Genomic DNA, 26,194 nt, shown 5'->3' on the forward strand with positions numbered 1-26,194 from the left:
TTTTTTTATTTCCTAGCTCTGGATCCTGCTGTTTCCTCTATGTAGAATGCATTTCCTTTATATCCTTCCTTTCAGAATTTGACCCATTTTTCAAGGTTTAATAAAGAAAGCCCTGGCCCCACTCCCAACAAAAGGAACATCCCCTTACCATGGACCTTGGACAAGCCATTTAGTATGTCTCAGCCCAGTTTTCTCATCTGCAAAGTGAGAATGATAACATTTCCTCTTTTATGGAGTTGTTGGGGGATTAGATACTGCGTTATTCAGACTCCATCACTGAGAAAGCATGCAATAAAAATAGCTGTTATTATTTTCTGTCCTCCTGTAACATTTACCATGTGGTATCAGGCATCTTTCCAGATAAGACTCTCTCTCCCCTCAAGACTGTGAGCTTGTTAGCAAGAAAGCCTCTGTCTTGTTCATGGTTGTCCTTCAGCATCCAGCACATTGTTGCCATTTGACAAATGCCTTGGCTGGGCGGCAAATAAATAACTTAGTCAGTTACTCACATAGGATTGCATAGAATTTTTTTAAGTATGACATTTTTGTGTATATTTTTAGGGAGGAGTAAAAGACATATAGTTGTAGCAAGAATCAGAAAAAAGAAGATGCCAACAACTTTTCTTTTTAAGTATCAAATCTTTCTCATTACTGCCCAGAAAAACTGGCATAAGCTGTTGTTAAATCTGTGCCCCTTCTCCTCGGTTGACTGGAGTACGAGTTTTAACATTTTGCCATTTTGACTTTCCTTTCTGGGCGCCCTGGGTCCTCTCCTCCCACCCCCTCCCTGGGTACTAAGTTTTCATCACTGTCACCACGGCAACAGCAAGGATGCCTCATTCCTCACAGTTCCGCACAGCTAAACTCTGGTCGCCTTTGTCCACTGAGCTAGCTGAATTCTTTATAAATACACCACTAAATCAAATATCTTCTGTACAGAACTTCATCCATTATTCAACCTTTAAAAAAAACAAAAACAAAAACAAACAAACAAAACAAAAAAACTGATGTATACTAATTTTTTCTCCTGAGAATGGCCTTTTTCCAGACCTGCCAATACTCTTGAATACACCATATATTTTTGGTCCCTAGGAACAAATATAAAAATTGCCAGTGTACGTGCATCCAGTATAAGTGTAGTGCAATTTTAAAGCACGCAACAGAGCATTCATAATGGGTTTCCCTTTTAAAAGCACAGTAGACCAAAAATAAACCTGACAAAGGGCAGCTGTAGAGTTTTAACACGTGGAAAACTCCACAAGCAGCAGTTATGTAACTTGAAAGAAACATGATAAATATTTCACACCATTAGATGAACTTCCAACTCCGACACTGAAAAAAAAGCAAAGAACAAGAACACGAAACGAAGGCACCTCAAATCTCCAAGGAGCAAAAATCTCAAACTGAGAAGGGACCAAGGCTGTGCTAAAATCTGAGACCTGACTTCCAGCACGAGTCTTGATTGCTTTTTTTTTTCTCGAGTTCGAGGCGGAGCCCGCGAACCCCATCTCCTCCGAGCGCCACCCCCTCAGCTTCGCCCGTTGGGCAGAAATTTTCCAAATATCTCCACCCCTAGGCTGAAAAGCCAGAAAGAAGTTTTGGGCCAAGGAGGGGAAGAAAGGAGTTGGGGCAAAACAGGAGGCGTTTCCCTACCCGCATACATCCCCGTTCCCGAGACACCCAATCCCCCCACCCCCAGCCTGCCCGCGCCTCCCGCCCCCGGCTCCTCGCCCTGGGGACAGCTGGCAGCCCCGCGCGGACCAGACACAAAGCCGATCAATCCCGGAGGCGTGGGGGCGGAGGGACGACCCGCCGGGGCTTTCCCGGGCGCTGCTCTCCCCCTGCTGCCCCCTCGCTAGGACCCGGCGGACGCCTAGCCTGGTTTTCACGCCCTCTAGCCCCCACCCCCACACCCCCAAAAAAGAACAGACCCCCATCCCTGGGCTGGAGGACCCGCCTCTTGGCAGCCAGCTGAGAAGGCGCCCCGGGGAGGGGGAAACTGACATCCCATCTAGAGCCGTCCCTCCTCTTCCTCCCCTCCCTCCTCTTTGCTCCTTTCCCGCCCCAGAAGTTCAAGGGCCCCCGGCCTCCTGCGCTCCTGCCGCCGGGACCCTCGACCTCCTCAGAGCAGCCGGCTGCCGCCCCGGGAAGATGGCGAGGAGGAGCCGCCACCGCCTCCTCCTGCTGCTGCTGCGCTACCTGGTGGTCGCCCTGGGCTGTAAGTTGCTCGGGTTCCTCTACCCTTCCTGCCTGGACCAGCCTGCCCCCACCCTCCAGCCCCCCGCGGGGCGCTCGCGGATGGTGTCTGGGCGGCTCTGGGCCGAGGTAGCTGCGGGGCGTCTGACCTTGCGCCCAGGCGAGCGGGAAACCCAGGGTGCCCGCGGGCGGAGGCTGGGAGCAAGGGAGCGCGAGGTCGTGGATTTCTTGTAAATTGCGTCTGATTTTGTCAGTTCTAGATACAGAAAATTAAGGGTTCCCACTAGCAGGTTCTCATCTGTTTGCAAAGTTGGGGTAAGTTTTCAGACAGAGGGACGTGATTCGAATGCAAAACTCACTACCCACTGGTAAGATGCTAAGACCCCAAGAAAGATGGCATCACTGGGAGGCGGGCGCCGGCCACACTTTGAGTCCCCGGGGAGGGGCAGCGTCCGCGTGGTCTAGGCTCTGTAGCGTCCCAGCCCAGCCGGCGATATGCAGAGCACTTGTGGGGCGGAGGTGGGGGGAATTCGTGGCTGCTGAGCCAGAATTACTTTTATCCTCTCCACCTGCACATCTACATTCACTTAGAGAAGTCTGGTCTGAGGACTCTAGCCAGCTGCTGTGTCCTCAGGGGACACCCAACGGGACGATTGTTAGAAAGATTCAGAAGCCACATGATCCAGTAGCTGGGGAGACGTCCCAAAGCCAATTTCACTGGATGATTTTAAACAGGATTTTCACGGATTCTGGGCTCATGAGATTTAAAATCCTGGGAACGTTGCCGTTATTTTTCTTCGCGTTAACTTTTTAGGAAAATGGAGGAAATTACAATAGACTTTAAGCAATGCAGTTCTACTTTTGCTTTTTCTTTTTTCTCTCACCTTTTTTGTTTTGCTTTTTTCCCTTCCTTCCTTCCTCCCTTCCTTTCTGTTTCTTCTTTCTTTCTCTCTCTCGCTCTTTCTTTCTATCTTTCTTTCTTTTGTAAAATGAGTTATTGTTGCTATTCACATTCTGGTAAAGTAACACTTATAATAATTAACCTGCGGGACGAGTGTCTAATACCACAATACAATGATATTTTCTCACGCCCTCGCTGCCCAAGTGATCATCGCACAGCTCAAGTGATGTGAGCCACGTCCCTTTGTGGAGGAGGAAGGTGCACATTGTCTCAGGGAAGGGACATGTGCTGACCAATATTATATAAAATCAAACCAGAAAGCCAGAGTTTCACAATGAAATCCTTGTGCAATTCTGAAATATCAATTAGTATCATATGGAACACACAGAAGAAAAAAAATGCACTCATGCTAAAAGGCAACAGAGAGGTAGGCTGGAGAAATCGTAACAGAACAACTGAGAAAGTTATGTATTCTGCTGAAATTCTAAATTTCAAATAGAAAAGAGTGTGCCTTTTAGTGTAGAATTGTCACTAATTAAAAACAGAAAATCGTTCTGCTGTGCTATTCCTATTGAGTCACTAACATAGAAACAATACACCCCAAGTCTGAAATTGTAGTGGAGAAACAACCAAGAGGCGAACAAAAGCATAAATGAATGGGGCTGAGTGACCTCTTCAAGCTTTAGGTAAATATAACACATTGGCTCTGCTAAACTTGATTCCTATAGGGGATGTATTTGGAAGTGTTGTGGGGACTTTTCTATATTGTTCCTGGGATACTAAAAGATCTGGCATTGCAAGAGTGTTTTCTTTGTATGTGGGTGTTTTTTTTTTTTAATGTTTAAAACAATTTTAGAACAGTTTGGATTTAAATAAAAATTCCAAAGCTAGTATAGAGAGTTCTCACATACTCCACACCCAGTTTCCCATATTGTTAATATCTTACATTAGTATGGTACACTTCGTTCAAAAATTTCCTTCATTCTTACCTAATGCCTTTTCTATTCCAGGATGCCATCCAGGCTACCACATTACATTTAGTTGTGGATTCCTTAGGTTCTTCTTGGTTGTAACAGTTTCTCAGGCTTCCCTTGTTTCCTCTTTACTATAACGGGTTTGAGGAGTTCTGGTCAAGTATCTGGTAGAATGACCGCGAATTGGTGTTTCTCTGATATTTTTCTCATAACTAGACTGGGGTTATAGGTTTTCTGGAGGAAGATCAGAAAGTGGTAAGGGGCCTAGGTAAAGTGACATTTTCATCACATTCTCTCCGGGGAACATACTGTACACATGGCTTATTGCTGTTGATGTGAACCTTGATCACCTGTAATCGTACTCCTAATGTAGTGCATACCAGTTTTCTCCACAGATTACCTACCCTTTTTTCTTCATTTCCGTACTAGATTTTTTGGAAGGAAGTCACTACACGCAACCCACACTTCTTCAGGAAGGAGAGTTATGCTCCATCTCCTTGAAGGTGGAGTATCTTCATAAATTATCTGGAGCTCTTCTGCATGGGACATATGTCTCTCCCTTCCCTTCATTTATTTATTTAATCATTTATTTTTCTATCAGTACGGGCTCATAAATATTTGTTTTATACTTTGGGTTATAATCCAATACTATTTTATTTATTAAAGACTTAGTGGATTTCTTAGGCTGTTATTACATATTCATCTTTTTAATATTCTTCTCAGATGTAACTGTGCCATTCTTTTGGCCACTCCTATCATTTACAATATCATGCTTACTCCCTTCTTTCCTTTTTTTCCTGCGTTTATCAACATTCTTTATATCTTTCTTAGTAGTCTGGAGGATTGCTTTTTTGTCGTTGTTGTTTAAACGATGATGTCAGTATCCCTGTTGATATATGGACATTTTTGTGTGTGTTTAGTTGAATTACATTTTTCTTTCCCACTCCATTAGGAAAGGAATTTCTTGATGTTTGCTCACCACTATGTTTATGTGTGCAGTGCTGAGCAAAGTTCCTGGTTAATAGTAGGTATAAATATATGCCTGTTGATTCTATGGTGCCTTAGTCCATTCAGGCTGCTGTAACAAAATGCCATAAACTGAGTAGCATATAAACAACGTTTATTTCTCACAGCTCTGGAGGCTGAGAAGTTCACAGTCAAGATACCAGCAAATTCAGTGTCAGGCAAGGGCCCACTTCCTGGTTCATAGATGGAGCCTTCTCAGGGTGACCTCCCATGGTGGAAGAGGCAAGGTAGCTCTGAGGTCTCTTTGTAAGCGCACTGTTCTCATGACCAGATCACAGTCCAAAGCCTTCAACTCCTAATACCATCACACTGGAGATTAGATTTCAACATATAAGTGTGGGGGGACATAAACCATAGCAGATGGAATGGGGACAAGGTCGGGTAGGTAAAATAAGTGTATAGATTGAACTGATTGCAGTATAAATAATGAAGCTCTAACTTCATGTTAAGTAGGTGGAGTGTCAGATTTCTCTGAGGCATCATTTAAGCTGATATGTCAAAAAATAATAGGAATGAATATTCCTTGTTTGGTGGGGTGTTGTCATGCCTTTTGGGGTCTCTCAGAGCCAAGGAGCTGATCATGAATGAGAGCAGTTCCTGATTCTACCTAGCCCGTAGCAGCTGGTCCTCAGATCTGGACTGGAACCTGATCCAGGCGCTTAGCCTGAGTCTAATCTCTCATCAACTGATAAAGATTGTGGTAGGGGAGAGAGGTCTGAATCTTTTGTAAAATCACAAGGCTCTGCCTTTTTGCCAGAACTGACCCAAAACAGCACTCCAGAGAACCAGTACTAGGAAAATTCTGCCCTCTGTATCTATTGTTAAGAAGCAACTGTCATAATCAATTTGCTGGAGAGAAGTGGTTCCATGCTGGCATAGTCTCAATTATCTGATGAACAGAAACGTTAAAATGGGCTTGTAGGGCCGGGCACGGTGGCTCACGCCTGTAATCCCAGCACTTTGGGAGGCCAAGGCGGGCAGATCACGAGGTCAGGAGATCAAGACCATCCTGGCTAACACGTGAAACCCCGTACTACTAAAAATACAAAAAATTAGCCGGGCGTGGTGGCGGGCGCCTGTAGTCCAGCTACTCAGGAGGCTGAGGCAGGAGAATGGCGTGAACCTGGGAGGCTGAGCTTGCAGTGAGCCGAGATAGTGCCACTGCACTCTGGCCTGGGTGACAGAGCAAGACTCCATCTCAAAAAAAAAAAAAAAAAAAAAAAAAAAAAAAAAAGAGCTTGTAGGTGGATTTAACAACCATTTCAAGACTATGAAAGAAATTATATTAGAAAGAATGAAGTCAAAAACAAAAACTTCAGCCTGAGAACAGCGAGTTCCCTACGACTGAGAACACTCATTTAGCCTCCCACATGAGCAGTTTAATGAGAGGAGCCCACAGGAGCTTATGGATGTTCACCACCCATGGTTTCCATTGCATTGGTTTCCTCCTGTGGGCCTTCTCCATAGAGAAGATGTATTGGAATATAGAGGTAAGAGCTGCTAGCTTTATTGAAGTCAGACCACCAGGAAGCTATAAAGGCCATTCTTAAAATAATATTTTTTCATCCCATAGCACTATAGTAGTAACACTGCTGAGTCAATATTCCAGTATACACCTCTTGCTGGATTGATGTTTTGAGGAAGATGATGGTGAGGATGGAAAAGGGGAATCAGAACCTGGGTCAGGTGCTTCCTTTGGCAAAAGCAGCAAAAGAAAACTTAGAACCAGGGATTGTTTTCTTGGACGGTGTTACTGTTAACAAGGCTAGAACTCAGAAAAAATAACCCAACTGTATTACTTTTCTGTTTCTGTGAAACATATGACCAAAAACAAAACAATACAAATTTATTGTCTTAAAATTCTAGAGGTCAGAAGTCTGAAACAGGTCTCACTGGGCTAAAATCAAGGTATCAGCATGAAGCATTCCTTCTGGAGGTTCTAGGGCAGAATCTGTTTCCATGGCTTTTCCAGCTTCTGGAGACTCCCCACTCATGGCCCTGTCCTGCCAGCTTCTAAGCCTGCGACGCCAGGCTGCCACCTCTCTAGTTCTCTCTCTTCTGCTTCCTTCTTCCACTCATCAGGACCCTTGTCATTACCTTGGGCTTACCTGAGTAACTCTGGATAATTTATCCATTTCAAAGTCAGCTGGTTAGCAACTTTCATCCATCTACAACTGCAATTGCTATTTACCATGTAAAGTAAGATATTTATAGGTTCTGGGGAGTAGGATGTGGACATCTTTGTGGGGCTATTATTCTGTTTCTCACAGCAGCCAAAATGAGGTTATGCACAGTGACAGTGTTTTCAGTGCTGTAGCCAAGAATATTCTAGATTCCATGAAGCCACCATAACTTTTACCTTTAAAGTATAACTCATAGTGATATAAAGCTGGTTGGTTTTTTGGTTTTGTTTGTTTGTTTTATTTGCAATGGAATCTTGTTCTGTCGCCCAAGCTGGAATGCAGTGGCGCAATCTCAGCTCACCACAACCTCCATCTCCTGGTTTCAAGCAATTCTCCTGCCTTAGCCTCCTGAGTAGCTGGGATTACAGGCTCCCACCACCACGCCCAGCTAACTTTTGTATTTTTAGTAGGGACTGGGTTTCGTCATGTTGGCCAGGCTGGTCTTGATCTCCTGACCTTAGATGATCTACCTGCCTCGGCCTCCCAAAGTGCTGGGATTACAGGCGTGAGCCACCGCGCCTAGCCTAAAGCTATATTTTTTATTAGTTGTATTTCAAATTGCGTAGTATGGTGGTAAAGAACATGCACTCCAATGCTGCACTCTGTGCTCTTACCAGCTGTGTGATCTTATACAGGTTAACACCTGTATATATGTCAGTTTACTCATCAGTGTTGGTGATAATCCCAATAAGAGTGCTTACCTCATAGAGGTTTAGGGAGAATTACATGTATAACACACTTAGTAAACTGAAGAAGCCATTGAAGCCTTTTGACATTGAATATCAGTTTGATTTGCATTTTAAAGAGAATGCATTGGATGGAGTATGGTGAATGGAAGGATTGAGGTGGGGGGAGTCAAACTGGGGAGACCAGTTAGAAGTTATTGGAGTAGTCCAGGCAATTGCTTGTATAAGTACTTATTTTATGTAGTTTATTGATAAATATACTCACATAATTACACATACACATATAACCACTGATAATTGCTTTTTATAGTTGTCACCTAATGATGCGATATGTTCTGAGAAATGTGTCGTTAGGCGATTTTGTTATTGTGTGAACATCATAGAGTGTACTTACAGAAACCTAGATGGTAGAGCCTGCTGCACACCAAGGCTATATGGTGTAGCCTATTGCTCCTAGGCTACAAACCTATACAGCATGTTACTGTACTGGATACTGTAGGCAACGGTAAACAGTTGTAAGTATTTGTGTACCTAAACATATCTAAACATGGAAAAGGTATAGTAAAAACAGCACAAAAGATAAATGGTAAACCTGTTTAGAGAAACATATCATGAATGGAGCTTGCAGGACTGGAAGTTGCTCTGAGCGAGTCAGTGAGTGAGTGGTGAGTGAATGCGAAGGTCTGGGACATTACTGTATACTACTGTAGACTTTATCAACACTGTACACTTAGGCTACACTAAATTTATAAAACAATAAAGTTGTTGTGTTACAGCAGTACAGGCGTTATAGCATCACTAGATGATAAGAATTTTTCAGCTCCATTATAATCTGTGGGACCACTGATATGGTTCATTGTTGACCAAAATGTCATTATGCAGTGCGTGACTGCATTTGAAATGTAGTTAATTAAATCTGATCAGGAATTTAAGAAAAATGGCTCTTTGGTTTTTAAGGAAAATTTTTTTTAATCATGTATGCCGCGTTTTCAACTTTCGGTTCAGTTCCCAGCCTATAAACATGATACAGTAGCTCTTTTGGTTACTATGTATATCTTCTTTCAATGTTATCCTCTCTCCCACACATAAGTTTATTTTCAGTATTTGTTTCCAGTGTTTCCAGAGTTTCCCTGAGTTGTCACCCTTAGAATGGTAATTTTACTCGATTTGATGTTCAGAAGAGTGGCGTTCTATGTTCCAAAGTGTGTGAGTGTATGCATGCATGGGGTTTGGGGGGAAAGAGAGAGGGAGAGAGAGAGAGAGGATGGATGGATGTGTGCTCAGATAAATGCCTGCTGACAGCAACACAAAACCCTGCTCTATGAATCTTCAGGCCAGTGAATGGGTAGGAAATGCTCTCCAGTTTGAATTGTTCCTACATTTTATGAGCAGAGAAGCAAATCCTGTGAAAGTATTTCAAGAGCTGCCCTCTTAGCTGTCCATTGTCTTGGCTCAGAAAGTCCTAAGGAAGAATCCTTGTAAACTTAACAGACAGGAATTTTGGTTTTTACTGGGGAGCTCTGCTTTTCTTTATCGCATGTCATCAGCATCAAATTTTTATTTGTTTTGTTGGGTTTTCTGTTTTGTTGTAGTTGTCGAAATTTTCTAGTGGGATAATTTAGGATGGGCTTGTCTTTATATTTGTAAGGAGTAAAAACGCATAACCTGGTCTGTCTTCTTTATGCTAGGTTTGTCCAATTTGCTTGCTTTCATTTTGTCAATGCAGTCACCTGCTGTTTTTACTCTTCGCTTTCTTCACATTGTGAAACTTGCTAAATACATACTATGGACAAAACCAAAGATAAAAATGAATTAATTTTTAAACACATTTTCTTATATGTCTAACTAAAAATAATATATGCTTAGGGTAAATTCAAACAGAGCAGCAAGTTTACAAAACAAGAAATAAGTCTCCTTTCCAGCCTTCCTGATTCCTGTGCCTCTCAGATAGCCCATCCTTAAGTTTCCCGCAAATGTTTTCAGGAAATTAGAAAAGAAATAGTTCCAGTATATATAAGCATACTCTTATAATTTATTTAGAAATAAAGATCACAATTTATTATGTTTACTGCTGTATACCTTCCAGAAAATCAAATCATATTACATATAGTGTTGTGCACCTTGCTCCATAAAGTTATTTATGTTAGTAATTAAAGTACAACCTAAAGCTCAGTCTACAAGCAGGACTCAAGATAACATCTTATAGAGGCCTTTAAAATTGTTGTGCCAAAATGCAGTGGGAGCTATTTTCTAACTAGAGCCACCAAAAATAATGAAACAAAGTGATTAGTAAAACAGAGGGAAATAAACTTCCAAACCAGTAACCAGATATGGAAAGGGAAAAATTCCAAGCAAGATCCCGTTAAAAAGTCCAAAGGAGAACGTGTGTGCACCCAGAGAGGACAGAGACACTAGCACCAGCTAAGATTCACAGACAAGTGCAAAGAGATGCTATTTTTAAAGGAGACCAAAGAAGAAATAATGACCACAGATAAAAAGGGAACATGTGAAACTTCTGGGCAAGTGCTAAATTTGAAAAGAGAGAATGGTGTTTATGTTTTCTTTAAAATGCACTAGAGGGCTGGGCGCCGTGGCTCACGCCTGTAATCCCAGCACTTTGGGAGGCCAAGGCAGGTGGATCACCTGAGATCAGGAGTTTGAAACCAGCTTAGCCAACATGGTGAAACCCTGTCTCTACTAAAAGCATAAAAATTAGCTGGGCGTGGTGGCGTGCACCTGTAGTCCCAGCTACTCGGGAGGCTGAGGCATGAGAATCACTTGAACGTGGGAGGCAGAGGTTGCAATGAGCCCAGATTGCGCCATTGCACTCTAGCCTGGGCAATACAGCAAGATTCTGTCTCAAAAAAAATTCACTAGATGTATTTTCAAAGAGGAATGGATTTTGATCAGAAGCAGAACTGACACAATGGAATAAACAATAACTCAAGTATCCATTTGTCCAATAACCGAAACATGCAGCCATCTATGTCATAAAACATTAAAATTGTACCTAAGCATATTGCAGACATGAGATTATTATACGGTCCATATAGTGCTTTTGGATCCAGAACAAGTCAGGTTCTTTTGTGCCGTGTGTTTGTTTGTGTGTGTGTATGTGTGTGTGTGTGTAAACGAGTGAACATCTATGCCATTTTATCTAGATACAGTACTTCTTCCCAACCTCCATTCATCTCTGTTGTTGTTGCTATTGTTCCTCATGTGGCCAAATGCAATTTCTCCCTGAAGGTCTAACTCCAAAATTCCTTGCACCTTCTCTTAATTCTTTCCAACTCATCAATTCCTCAAAGCTGATGTCTACTGTATATTATACTCTGGTGCTTTTGGTATATTCTTTATTCTCTTATGGCACTTACTGAGCCGTACTGTTATAATTTTTCCATGTATATCTGTCTGTATTGTGAACTTGTTGGGGGCAGGGACAACACATCTTTAGGTCCTTAGTACCTGGAGTACTGCCTGGTACATTTAATACTTGATTAAATAGAATTACCTAAGCTGGAATTTAATGTTTATTCGTTTTGTAGCTTCACAAAATTATATAACTTTTTAGTAATAAAAACCTCAAGACATATGTAAAAATAATAGTCTCAAATGAATGCATAATATTTCTGCTCCTAAAACTCCCTCCTCCTCTTTTTAATAGTGGCCTCCCTAAGATATAAGGAAATATAGAGACTGGTCTGCCTTATAGGATTTTAAGAAATTTTCCAGATTTCCTGATGCCTCCTTATATCCTAAAAGCACATAAGTTCCTCTTGAATTAGTAAGCATTGATTAAAAACTCAGATGAGTCAAACAATACACCCCTCAAAAGCTGCTTAATCTAGACTAGAACAAAGCACGTATTAGTGTGTTCTCATGCTGCTATAAAGGACTGCCCAAGACTGGGTAATTTACAAAGGAAAGAGGTTTAATTGACTCACAGTTCCGCATGGCTGGGGAGGCCTCAGGAAACTTACAATCATGGCAGAAGGGGAAGCAAACACATCCTTCTTCACTTGATGGCTGGAAGCAGAAGTGCTGAGCAAAAGGGGGGAAAGCCCTTTATAAAATCATCAGATCTCATAAGAGCTCATTCACTATCATGAGAAAAGCATGGAGGTAACCACCTCCATGATTCAATTACCTCCCACCAGGTCTCTCCCACAACATGTGGGGATTATGGGAACTACAATTCAAGATGAGATTTGGGTGGGGACACAACAAAACCATATCAGCATGTTAGTTGTAAAAGTTCTACTCTCTGGAGCAGGGGATCTCCAGACTCCCCTCATGGCCTAATCTCTTTGTTACTCAATTGATATAATAGCAATCTATATCTCATAATGAGCAAAAGTTTATTAAGAGAGATGAGACAATAGAGACTGTTTTCGTCTATTTCTGTTGCTGTAACAGAACACCTGAGACTGGGTAATTTATAAACAAAAGAGGTTTACTTGGCTCACGGTTCTGGAGACTGGGAAGTTCAACATTGGGCGCCACCTCTGGCAAGGGCCTCATGCTACATTAGAGCATAGTGAACGGCATCACATGTGGAAGCACCTGCAGGAGCAGCAAGCGAGTATGTGCAAAAGAGACAAAACACAAGTGATGGCCTCATTTTTTAACAACCTGCTCTTGCAGTTACTAATCTAGTCCCATGAGAACAAGAACTCATTTGCTTCTGTGAGAATTAACTCAGTCCTATGAGAATGAGACTAATATCTTCGTGAAGGTGGCGGAATCTTCATGACCCAAACACCTCTTAAAGATGCTACCACCTCTCAACACCATTGCACTGGGAACTCAATTTCCTATACATGAATTCTGAGGGACACACTTAAACCATTGTAGAGCCTGATAAAGTGATCTTCATTTCCAAATCAAAGATGATTTTCCTAGGTGTTCTTGTCCAGTATTTATATAGGTTGGTGCAAAAGTAATTGCAGTTTTAGCCGTTACTTTTAATGATTTTGTGGGATCTTGACACTTGCTCGTTAGCACTTAAAAAATTACCCCTGGATCCAGGTGAGTCATCATCTCTGCCGAGAATCTCATTCAGCATTAGGCAAATGCCAAAATCAGATACGTGTAAGAATCTCAGCTCCATTGAGCTACTGCCACCCAGGACAGCTATCTGAAGATGCTGGCATGTTCGAAAAACACTGAATCAGTGATCTTCAAACTTTTTTATATTACATATCCTACTTCATTTTTTAAAAGAGGATATGTCCTAACATGTTTTTTAATAAATTATAATATGTATTTCTGTATCAACATATTAATCATAAAACACATAATACATAGAATAAATATCAAATGAATGAGACAATGGAGAATTAATAATACACTAACAGAGCAGAAATGAAGTGGTTATAGCCCTATATTATAGTGTTCTATAAAGCCTCTATAAGTAAAATAATGTGAGATTGGTACATGAATAGACAGACATGCCAATGGAAGAGTATATAAAGTCCGGAAATTATGCCAACTTCGTTTAGAAATCACATGTATGTGTGTATGTGTGTGTAAAATGGTAGCATTTGAAACCATGGAGAATGCTTAATATTGTTACAACTGGGAACCATTTGAGGGAAAAATGGATCAGAACCTGATATTCTCCATGAGGATTAATTTCAAATGGATCAGAGATCTAAATGTAAATAGGTAAATAAATAAATAAAACCATACCTCCCCCTGCCAAAAAAAAAAATAAAGTATGGATCTGTTCTTCTATAAACTGGACTATATATCAAATGAGTGTCTGAATGGAAAAAATAAAACACCCTAAACACATCCAAAGATAAATGACTAAATGGGAAAGGATATTTTTAAGTTACATCTCTGACAGAGTATTATCACTGATATAAAAGGAGCCCCTAAAAATTAAAATACAAATATCAAAATTTTATAAATGCCACACAAAAAACCCAGAGTTCCCAGAAGAAAAATTTAAATGGTTCTTCAAATATGAAGCTTTTCTCAGTATAACTTAAAATGCAAATTAGATTGTCCCAAAGATAGCACTTCTTCCCTTAGCAAAATCACATAAACTCATCCACATACTCTGTTATTGAAGTTGTATGGAAATAGGCATTCTACATACTGCTGGTGGAGCTGTGAGATGATACAACTGCTATGGAGCAGCAATATGTAGAAAAATTCTATATCTACCCTTTGACCCATCACATTCAGCAATATGTAGAAAAATTCTATATCTGCCCTTTGACCCATCAACCCCATTACTGGGAACTTATTTTAAAGCTGTAGTTGCAAAAACAGGACATGCTTTATGCATGGTGTTATTTCTTTTTTATGCATTGTATTATTTATTTCACAACTATTATAAAAAAGATTGATTGAAAACAAATGCCCATTTATAGGGGATTGGCTAAATAAATAACACAATGGTAGGCACTGTAGCAATATAAAGGAATGATGGTGATCTCTCTGTACTGTTATCTCCAAAATATAGTAAGTGAAAAAAGTAAGATGCAGAACAATCTAATGCAACATGCTACATTTTGTGTACAGAAACACTGACAGGTTAAACTGTTAACTAATGAAACTATTAACAATAGATAGAACAGGAATGGAACAGACTTCTTTTACTATATGTAGCTTATTACATAGATTTCATTTTGAAATTTTACATGTTTTATTTCAAAAGATAAAATTCACTAAGATAGCCATCCCTAAAAATGGAAAACAAATGGAAATAAATGAACTTACTGAGCTGGGCATGGTGGTTTACATTTGTAATCCCCATACTTTGGGAGGCCCAGGCAGGAAGATTGCTTAAGACCAGGAGTTCAAGACCAGCCTAGGCCACATAGGAAGGCCATGCCTCTACAAAAAAGAAAAATAAATAAAAATTAGCTGGGCATGGTGGCATGCCTGTAGTCTCAGCTACTCAGGAGGCTGAGGTGGGAGGTTTGCTTGGTCCTGGGAGATCGAGGCTGTGGTGAGTTGTGATTGTGCTACTGCACTCCAGCGTGGGTGACAGAGCAAGATGCTGTCTCTAAAAGAAAAAAAAAGAAATAAGGAAATGAACCTACTGTATATCAAATTAGTGATATAACCACATAAAGGAAATAATTATTTCAATCTGAACCTAAGAACATAATATTCCACCAAACAGTAGAATATATCTTAAGGACAAAAATAGCTACAAATATGTTTTAAACTTTAGTACTTTAAAATAATGATTTTGTTATTTTGATACTACATTATATTATAGGAAATATAAATCCGTAGTTATACTAATGTAAATAGAAATTAAGATTTTTAGTGTAGGAAAAATGAGATATATGTATAAAGTTTTTAAGAATTAAGTACAGGTCCTATAATGTTCTATCTGATTTGGAAATGTTCTATTTTAATTGAGTTTGAACTCATGATGCTTTCCTGTTTTCAAAGCTGTTTTTCCTATCTGTCTACTAAAAAGGCCCAGCAGACATCACGGCCTGTATCAATCAGCTTTGAAGAAGTAACAGATAACCTCAAAAGCCTCAGTAGTTTACCACCATATGCATTATATATTTGGCTTGTATTCCATTTTGGTGGCTCCAGGTCAGCTGCTGAGTCTTTTCTCTACAATCTTCTTTTTCCAGGACTCAAGCTGAAGGAATTGGCCCTGTTTGGAACAGACTGTCCTTGTGGCCTAGGGAAAAGCAAAGGACAAAGCTTAGCTCTGTCCTTAACAGTTCTAAAAGCTTCTACTTAACATGATATGTGCCCATTGGTCAAAGCACATCACGTGGCCAAACGTGGACCTGGGAAGGAGAATTGTGTTCTGCCTGCTGGGAGGCCCTAGAAATCATACAATAATAAATGAGAAGGGAGTTAGGAGTTGAGGATGATAATATAAACTATTCTACAACCCCTTAAAAATGAGCATACTTAGCCTATAGACTATAATCCCCAAATACCATTCCACACTAACAATGACTAGGAAACTTTGGAGGGACACCTGATTCCAGTTTTAGGGTTAGGCGATTTAAGATTTGCCTGGGATGTTTTGTTGCCCTTGTGTATTAGTCTGTTTTCACATTGCTATAAGGAACTGCCAGAAACTGGGTAATTTATGAAGGAAAGAGGTTTAATTGACTCACAGTTCAGTGTGGCTGGGGAGGCCTCAGGAAACTTAAAATCATGGTGGAAAGCAAACGGGAAGCAAGGCACCTTCTTCACAAAGTGGCAAGAAGGACAATGCCAAGTGAAGGGGGAAGAGCTCCTTATAAAACCATCAGATCTTGTGAGAACTCACTATCATGAGAACAGCATGGGAGAAACTGCCACCATGATTGTTACTTCTATCTGGTCTCTCCCTTTACATGTGGGGATGATGAGGATTATGGGGATTACAATTCAAGATGAGATTTGTGTGGGGACACAAAGCCTAACCATATCACTTAGAAAGCAAGGTAGCTGTCAAAGACTAATGAGATTGTGCCCAAAGGACAAAGGAATCAACCTAAAAATCCTTTCTTTGGCCAAACTGGAGGCAAGATGAGAATCAAAAGAGAAAACATATACTGAATGCAATTGATTTAAATATGTTGAGTTTATTTTAAAATGCATTAATTATAAAGATACTAAAAAGAAAATCAATAAAATGTTTAAAAGTCATCACTCTTTGGTCACCATTAGAATTAACTAGGTCAGTTACTCCTTACCCTGATAGTTGGCAATCAAAATAAATAATTATCTTTATTCTGCTTTCTTTTAGGCATGTATGTGTAACCACAAAGCCTTAACTTAGAAGGAAAAGTTCTTCTTTATAGAATTCAAGCTAATAAATGTCAAATAAAATAGATAATGAAAAAATAATAGAATCTAATCATCATTTTACAACATGTAATTGACTTAGGGTATGATTATTAATGGGTAAAATCATTAGACAGAATGTTGATGGGAGCTTTACAATGGAAGGATCAGTCTTTTATCACCTGAAACACTGATTAATCTTAGCATCATTGAAAGTAGGACAACCAGGGCAGGTGCTGTGGCTCACGCCTGTAATCCCAGCACTTTGAGAGGCCGAGGTGGGTGGATTACTTGAGATCTGGAGTTGAGACTGGCCTGGCCAACATGGTGAAACCCCCTCTCTACTAAAAATACAAAAATTCGCCAGGTGTGGTGGCTTGTGCCTGTAATCCCAGCTACTTGGGAGGCTGAGACACGAGAATCACTTGAACCTGGGAGGCAGAGGTTGCAGTGAGCCAAGATTGTGCCACTGCACTCTAGCCTGGGCAACAGAGTGAGACTTTCTCTCAAAAAAAAAAAAAAAAAAAAATAGGGAGCACATAGCACTCCCTGTGTAATATTCTTGCCCATCCCTCCAAAAAAAAAAGAAAATGACCTTCACTTGAATGAAGCCTCTCAGCAAGCGAACTTTCATTACAGAAGGATAGATGCACAAATTAATGACACCACAAGGTAGCACATGCACAAACTCAGAAAGTGGGTTTTTCTGCAGAATAACTCACCAGGTTTCTGCAACAAGTCAACGGCATGAAAGGGAAAAACAAAGGGGGAGAGAGGAAAGAGCAGGTCAGTGCTAGATTAAACACATGCATCAAAAGGCCTAAGAAGCAAACGTAGTGCTGACATGTAGTGTGTATCTTGATTCAAATAAGACATCAGGGAAATATGGCTAGATATTAAATTATAACAAGGAATTATTTTCGTTGTTCAAATGGTGTTATAGCTATATGTCTTTAATCTTTAGTGGTGCTTGCTAAAGTAATAAAGAAAATTATTTGGTATATAGGATTTGCTTTAATATTCTTCAATAAAGTAAATGTAGTAAATATGATAAAAATCTTTATAACTTTAATCTAGATGATGACTCTATGGGGTTTATTGTTTGTTGTCTCTATTTTTGTACATATTTGAAAATTTTCTTAATAAAAAACTATTTAAATCCATAAAATAGAAAAAAGATAATAACATAATAAATATACCGAAATTGTATTTTTTTTTCTTGAAGCTCTCTGGTCTTTTTTGTATGCTCCACTTTTTCACTCTACAGCTTTAAAGAGAAAATAAATAGAACAAAGTGAATTTACTTGAAGTATTTGAAATACTAGCTTTTTTTTTTTTTTTTTTTTTTTTTGAGACAGAGTCTCGCTCCATTACCCAGGCTGGAGTGCAGTGGCGCCATCTCAGCTCAGTGCAATCTCTGCTTCCCAGGCTCAAGTGATTCTCCTGCCTCAGCCTCCCGAGTAGGTGGGATTATAGGCATCTGCCACTGTGCCCGGTTAATTTTTGTTTTTATTTATTTATTTATTTTTTTTTTAGGAGAGATGGGGTTTCACCATGTTGGCCAGACTGGTCTTGAGCTCTTGACCTCAGGTGATCTGCCGGCCTCGGCCTCCCAAATTGCTGGGATTACAGTTGTGAGCCACCGTGCCCGGCCAAAACACCAGCTCTCTTAAATGCTATGCCTTAACAAGGCTAGTCAGTATAAGAAATGCAAATTATGTTTGAATAGGCCCTTTTAAAAAACTATTTATTTAGTCTATTTCCCACTAATAGTTTCTTTAAAATGCCTTTTTTAAAAGAGGAAAGAAAACCAATCCAACCCTGTCATCAGCTAGAACTCCAAGATCCTGGGTTATACAGCAAAGTCTGTTAGTAAATCCACTGCATAGGAGCTACATTTTTTTTTAATGATTTAGCATGGACCTGTCAGTGTATTTCTTTTGAATATTTTATTCCCTAAAATGTAAAAATACTCATCAGATGAATGAATGCCACATTCATAGACTGATGGCAAGAAAAAGTGAATATAAAAAAAGAGTTTATTAAATTCCTAAAAATTTAAAATTTTTGTCTTGCATTTGTTTAGGGGAGACTGGTTCCATCAAGGCCCTCTTGTCCACCCCCAGGCTCCTTCTAAACAAGTAAAGAGAATACCAGCAGATGTCTTACATTCGACACATCAACTCAAGCACATTTCAAAATTGGCCATAGTTTCTAAAATATTCATTTAATGTTAAAGTTCTTGTCATTAATAACTTAGTATCAAGCTTCCTGTGAGTTCTTCATATGATTTAATTTCTCATAGTTCCTTTAGCCCTGAAGACCCCAAATCTATAAGGATTCTCTAGAGAAGATGCCGGTTATGGGAAAAGAATGGAAGAAGTAGAGGCATTTAGCAGCCACATTAGAATAGCCTGGAGCCTGTGTCAGCAGCATATGCACACTGTCATTGTAGTCATTTGTGTCAGAAGCTACTTCTGTGCTGGATAACACTTTCTCCAAATACACTATGAATTTATGAGCAAGGGAATATAGATGTTAATGGAGGAAGATGTTTCACTTCACCTCCCACTCCTTTGCGTCTTAATTTTAGAGTGGAAGCAAGATTGCATCACAGCCCTCCATGGGATATATATTCAGAGTCCTAATAATTTGAACAATCACATATTACTTGCTTGTACAATTATATATACGTTCAACTGTTTATATTTGGCCACAAGTTACCAAAATTTGCTGAGTAATGATGAGACCAATCAAGACCAGCTTTTTTCATTATGTGGGCTAGAATGTTTAAGGAGATTTATTTCTAATTATTAGAAAATGAAAGGACAAAACATTTTGGAAGCGGGCTATTGCAACACTTCTTTTATAGAGCAGTTATCCCACTTATATGTATATTGAATACAAATAGTTCTTTTCAGAGAACAATGGACTTAGATCTATTTTTTTTTCTTTTTTGAGATGGGATCTCTCTCTGTCACCCAGGCTAGCGTGCAGTGGTGCAATAATAGTTTGTGCTAATTTATTTATTTTTCTGTAGAGATGAGGTCTCACTATGTTGCCCAGGTTGGTCTTGAACTCCTGGGCTCAAGTGATGCTTCTGCCTCCAACTCCCAAAGTGCTGGGATTACAGGCGTAAGCCACTGCAACCAACCTGACTTTCATCTTTTACCTAAAAGAGTATTGGTCACATCTTCTCTTACAAGGTGACTGGTGGCAGGTTCAAAAGGACAGGGTTGGTGGACAGAATCACCTTCACTTTTTAAACTGATTAATCTTATGAATTATATTTGTAATATGTATTTGCCAGTGGTACATTATTGAATCCATAAATTAAATATCCATGTGAAATGTCTCTACTAGATGTTCAAAGGACCTCCTTATATCTAACCACAAACGTCAAATTTTGTTCACAAAGAAGCAAAAGGTATAATATAAATAAAATGGAACTAGAGTTCCAATGGCTACATTGAGTCAGTTCTGCCCTTAGTAATCATATGGTTTTAGAAAAGCTACTTTATTGTATTTGAGTCTTTTTTCCCTCATTTGTTAAATGAAAGGATTTGATTTAATGATTATTTGTACTGTTTATCATTTAACATTTTATGTTTTTAAATGGGAAAATGTACGATATTTTAGCCTGTTATAATAAAATTATGTTATATGTAGCTGAGAACATGTTTTAAAATTCTAAACTGCCTCCTTTAGAGTTCTCATTGGTTAGAACAGAGCCTGTTTTGGAAGGAAGCAAGAAAATAGGCTCCAAAAATGCTGGATATTCACAAAGTTGACTGTATAGCATGCTATAAACTTTTTGATGGATGCAGTAGGCAACAAGAAGTTGTTGAAGGTTTTGAGGAGTGGAATAATATATCAAAAAATAATATTGGAGATAAACAATCATTTTGCCCCTTACGTATAGACTAGACTTGGGAAGAAAGGGTAACTGTAAGGCAGGCCTTAAGTAATGAGATCCAGGATTAAACTGGAGGCTGTCAAAATTGTTTAGGAAAAGTTGAATCCAGAAGACATTGAAAATAGAAATTGATAAAATGCAGTGATTGATTAAATATAGGGGACATCAAAGGAATCAAAACAGTAATTCCAAGGTTGTAACCTTGTAGAAGCAGAGAAATCATGGTATTTAATTGAGAAGGAATTTTTTTATATATATATTTCAGGAAGCAATAAAATAGCCAACTAAATGTATCTCTAAAGACCATTGGGGAGTGGATGATCATGATCTGTACCTATCCCCTATATTTAAGTGGTAAAATGGAAACAGAAATGTAAAACCACTCTGGGAAAAACATGGAGAAGATTAGTAGGAGGCAAAAAACTGAACTCTGGAAAACATGCTTGGTTAAAGAATATGAAAGAGCAGAGACAATGACAAAACAAGTGCCCAGAGTAATAACGGACAACCAACAGAACCAGTGGCATGGAAGCTGGGGAGGAATTTTGCAATGTCAGTTGTTATCTAGAGGTCAGGAAGAATGAAGGGAAAAGATCAGGGTGAAGTGTTGGGTAACCTGAGGGGATTGAAAAGTAAAGAAAAAACAAAATTAGCATTTGAATGGAACTTTACAATTGACAAAACACTTTCAGAGGAATTATTTTACTTAATTCTCATGTTAACATTACTGTGAGACCCATAGGACTATTTTTTATCACAGTTTCATAAATGAGAAACACAGGAGCTTAGAGTACTTTTAGGACTTATTCCAAGGCAGGACTTAGAGTTACTGACTCAAAATCCCACATTCTTTGCTATCTGGAAGACAAGGATACAAAGAATATGCTGGAAAGTACCAAGCAACAGTATATTTGCAGTGTCCCTGTCTCTCACTACATATGAATGCCTTCCATATTCACAACTCAAATTCAAAGCAATATTAACCTGAAGGGTAAGCCATAAGCCTGTAAGAAATATTTCATGTTCTGAAAATATTATTTAACTAAATGGGAGAAATATCCAAAAATGAACACATTCCATATTGGAAAGGGTTTATTATCCAATTTAGTCATCCTAACAGCATCAGAGCAGATCATTTAAAATGAAAATAGAAAACATCCTCATAATTTTCTAGCCTTTTTTTTTTTTGCTGTAAGTTCATATTAAAAGAATAACATTAATATTGTCTTAAGCAAAGATAAATATTATTATACGTCATGCATTTCCTAAATTTCAATTATGTGTTATTTTTGAAATTGCTATGTGTGTCTGATGATAGGACACAAGGCTGTGTTTTTCCTTCCTTTTAAAATAAAAAATAACTCTTTTAGCTGATTTCTTTGGTGCCATTTTGTAATTTCTTTTGTCTTTCACTACTTCCCAACTTTAGTTTCCATAGGAACAGGATCAATTGGAAAGCATTTGGGATTCTTTCAAAATGTTGAGTCCAAGATTTCTAATTAGGGTTCAGGCACTTATAGTTTAATTAATATGAGACTTTTTCTGTGTTTTATCTTTGAAGGTGGAAAAAACTGGGTTATGATTTCATAATATGTTTGCCTTTTCAAAGATTTTTATTAGAGATTTGGATCAAAGAGCTTTAAGATCATTTAAAAATGTGTTAATACATGCCTGAAAAAATTAAATATATTATGCATACTATTCTTGACAGATAAGAAGACTTAAAACAATAATTATCCCAGTTAAATGCACCAAAATTAGTTGAATTTTCCTTAGCTGAAAATTGATTCTTTGAAATATAACATAAACCTAGTGTCTTCTCCTATACCTCTTTTATAGTTTGTTGTTATTGTTGCTTTTCTGAGATGGAATCTCGCTCTGTCACCCAGAGTGCGGTGGTGCGGATCTCGGCTCACTGCAACTTCTGCCTCCTGGGTTCAATCAACTCTCCTGCCTCAGCCTTCTGAGTAGCTGGGACTACAGGCCACCGCCCCCATGCTCAGCTAATTTTTTTGTATTTTTAGTAGAGACGGGGTTTCACTATGTTGGCCAGGCTGGTCTCAAACTCCTGACCTCAAGCGATCCGCCCACCTTGGCCTCCCAAAGGCTGGGATTACAGGCCTGAACCACTGCACACAGCCTCTTATAGTTTTATTGTGAGAACAAGTATGGTCAATGGAAAATAATGTAGATGATAGACTTTACTTTTAAAAAATCACCGTCATGGTCACATTACGTTAGCTGTATAAGACAAAAACATCCTCAGTTTATAAAACAAAGCATTCAACTTTCTATTAACAGAGAATGTGCTCAAGGAATTAAATCAAGAACTATCAACAAGAAGGGGATTACTGCCCGCAGTGGGTACTGTGAAATTTTATGGGACCTATTCCATTGTCACAATGATGAGTGGTTGCTATACATTTGCTGAGCAGGGACCAGGCCTGTTAAATAGCTTGCGGTGTGCCAGACAGTCCTGCAAAATAAAGAATTTTCCTGAGTCCCTCATTTTTCATAACTCTCCAAAGTCCTGCTGCATGTTCATATAAGTGAAAACTTCATAATTATCTGAGCTTATACTGTAACTTACACTGTTTTACCTATAAACACAAACATTCTTTTGGACAGTCTTATCATATAACTAAATATACAAATTTGTATTCTAATGCTCACAATAACCATATGTATATATATATATATATATATATGTTTTTTTTTTTTTTTTTTTTTTTTTTTTTTTGAGACAGAGTCTTGCTCTGTTGCCCAGGCTGGAGTGCGATGGCACAATCTTGGCTCACTGCAACCTCCACCTCCTGGGTTCAAGTGATTCTCCTGCCTCAGCCTCCTGAGTAGCTGGGATTATAGAAACTTGCCACCATGCCCAGTTAATTTTTGTACTTTTAGTAGAGACAGGAGTTTCACCATGTTGGCCAGCCTGGAACTCCTGACCTTAGGTGATCCACCCACCTCGGCTTCCCAAAATGCTGGGATTACAGGCGTGAGCCACTGCGTCTGGCTAATAACCCTATTCTTATATTCCTGTACTATTTGGAATGGTTTCTGATCTTACTTAAATCCCATTTAACATTATAAGTGTACACCAGGCATGGTGGCTAATGCCTGTAATACCAGCACTTTGGGAGGTGGAGGCAGAGGATCTCTTGAGGCCAAGAGTTTGAGACTAGCTGGATTGGGCAACATGGCAAGATTCCATCTCTATGAGAGTAAACATTTAAGAAAATTTGCTAGGCATGGTGGTGCATGCCTATAGTCCCAGCTACTTGGAAGGCTGAAGCAGGAGGATCCCTTGAGCCCAGAGGTTCAGTGTTACAGTGAGCTATGATCATGCCACCACACACCAGCCTGGGTGACAGAGCAAGACATTATCTCTAAAAAAAGAAAAATAAATAAAAATAAGTGTAGACTTCATTGTGTCTTCTAGTGTACTCATGTATAAGCATTTATGAATTAAAATATATATTATTTTGTTTTTTTATTTCTGTTTAACATTAAAAGGACATTACATTATTTCCCAAATTTTACATATATATAAATTTTATGTATATAAATTATATGTTTGTATATGTAATGTTATATTATCTATAAATTTCATTTCAGGATAATAAAGGAGGCATCAAAATTTATTATAAAATGAGGGTCTGATAGTGTTAAGAACCAATGAATTAAAATAAATGAATGCAAATTACATGTATTTCATCACTGCACTAAATTCTTAGGTTTGTGGTGGTTGAAAACAAAATTATATACTCTATTTTTAGGGAAACAGTTTTTCCCTTTCCAAGATTCATTTTTAGCTAACATGAGCAAAAAAATTAAATGGGAGAAAAATGTTAAAAAATAATTGCAGAACATACTGCAGAATAACCGTGGATATGTGTAGATGTGGGTGTGTTTCATTAAAATCTATTTAAGTATTTTTTTCTTTTACATGTAGTTAAGATAAGGATAGTTTTTGAATTATTCAGTGTGAAAATTACTTTTGGATTTTTGTGTGAACAGGCTATAAACCTGTAACATTATCAAAAATGTCAACATATAGATAAAACTTAATACTTTTTTTTTGTTTTATTTATATATTTTGAGAAGAGGTCTCACTCCTGTCACCCCAGCTGGAGTGCAGTAATACAATAAAATTCACTGCAGCCTCCACCTCCTTGGCTCAAGCCATCCCTCCCACCTCAGCCTCCCGAGTAGCTGAGACTATAGGCTCATGCCACCATGCCTGGCTAGTTTTTGTTTTTGTTGTGTAGAGACAGGGTCTTGCTATGTTGCCCAAGCCACTCTTGAAGCCCTGGGCTCAAACAGTCCTCCAGCCTCAGCCTCCCAGAGTCCTAGGATTACAGGCGTGAGCCACTGTGACCGGCCTTATTTTTATATTTTATTTTTTTGAGACAGGGTCCCACTCTGTCACCCAGGCTAGAGTGCAGTGACGTGATCATAGCTCACTGTAGCCTTAACCTCCTGGGCTTAAGTGATCCTCCTGTCTCAGTCTCTTGAGTATCTGGGATAGGAGGTGTGAGCCACCGCACGTGGCTATACTTAGTTTTTAATTTAACTGGTATTGTTTGTAGGTCTCATAGCCTAAGTATTGCAATACATTAAACAATAGACAGTTAATACTATATTTAAGTATATTTTATATTATATGTAAATATAGCTTATACTATTCTTAAGATACAGTACAAGAAGTTTATACATTTGATCTGAAGACAAAATATGTCCACTTTTGTTTATAACAAATATTTAATTACGTCCTATTGTGGGTTAAGTATGATGTAGACACAATCTTGTATCAAATAGTTCCAACATCATGTTCCTAACACTATCCAGTGGGAGGATCAGACATGTAAAACATCCTAATTTTTTAAAAGTCTTATAAAAAGTACTATGTCAGATAGAGGAAGGGTTGACTATGTATGGCAGGACAGAAGGGGCCAGCAAAAGCTTTACTTTTCTTGACATTTAAGTCAGGTGTTAAATAACGTAGAAGTTCATCATTCAGCAGGGGAGTGTTGGAGAGAGGGGATTCTAGGCAAAGGGCTTGGAGAATGCAGAGAGCCAGAGTGTCTGGGAACTCCACCATGGGAACTCCGCCTTGAACATACGGTTTGTAGGGGGCAGTAGTCAAAGGGAGGCTGGAAAGATGGGAGCCAGTTCTGAAAGGCCATTTGAAGGAATCTGGAATTCATCTTGAAGGTAACAGGAGGCCTCTGAAGGAAGCTAAATATCAGATAGTATTTTAAGGCTCTAACTCATGTAAGAGTAAGGAGGATGAACTGCAAACTTGTCCCACCTATATTCATCCTTGTCAATTTCCCTCCTGAATCAAAGGAAGAGGGGTGCTATGGTTTGAATATTTGTTCCCTTCAAGACTCATGTTGAAACAATCCCTAATGTAGCAGTATTGAGAGGTAGGGCCTTTAAGAAGTGATTGATTCATAAGGACTCTGCCTTCATGAATGGATTAACTCATTCACAGATTAACAATTTAAGGAATTAGTGAGTTATTGTAGGAGTGGGAG

General features: G+C 39.1%; 1 protein-coding gene across 2 annotated transcripts in view; it reads left to right on the top strand.

Annotated features, from left to right (window-relative positions):
• The first annotated feature begins 1,573 nt into the window (after nucleotides 1-1,573).
• The window catches only part of JAM2 (junctional adhesion molecule 2), a 77,584-nt gene continuing 52,963 nt past the window's right edge, over nucleotides 1,574-26,194 (top strand). For both annotated transcript variants that reach the window (XM_054468694.2, XM_063659682.1), the window contains exon 1: nucleotides 1,574-2,218. In XM_054468694.2, the coding sequence (XP_054324669.1) occupies nucleotides 2,152-2,218 (67 nt within the window). In that variant the 5' untranslated portion in view covers nucleotides 1,574-2,151. The remainder of the gene's footprint in view (nucleotides 2,219-26,194) is intronic.

Source organism: Pongo pygmaeus, chromosome 22 (genome assembly GCF_028885625.2).
Source record: "Pongo pygmaeus isolate AG05252 chromosome 22, NHGRI_mPonPyg2-v2.0_pri, whole genome shotgun sequence".
NCBI classification, from domain to species: Eukaryota; Metazoa; Chordata; class Mammalia; order Primates; family Hominidae; genus Pongo; species Pongo pygmaeus.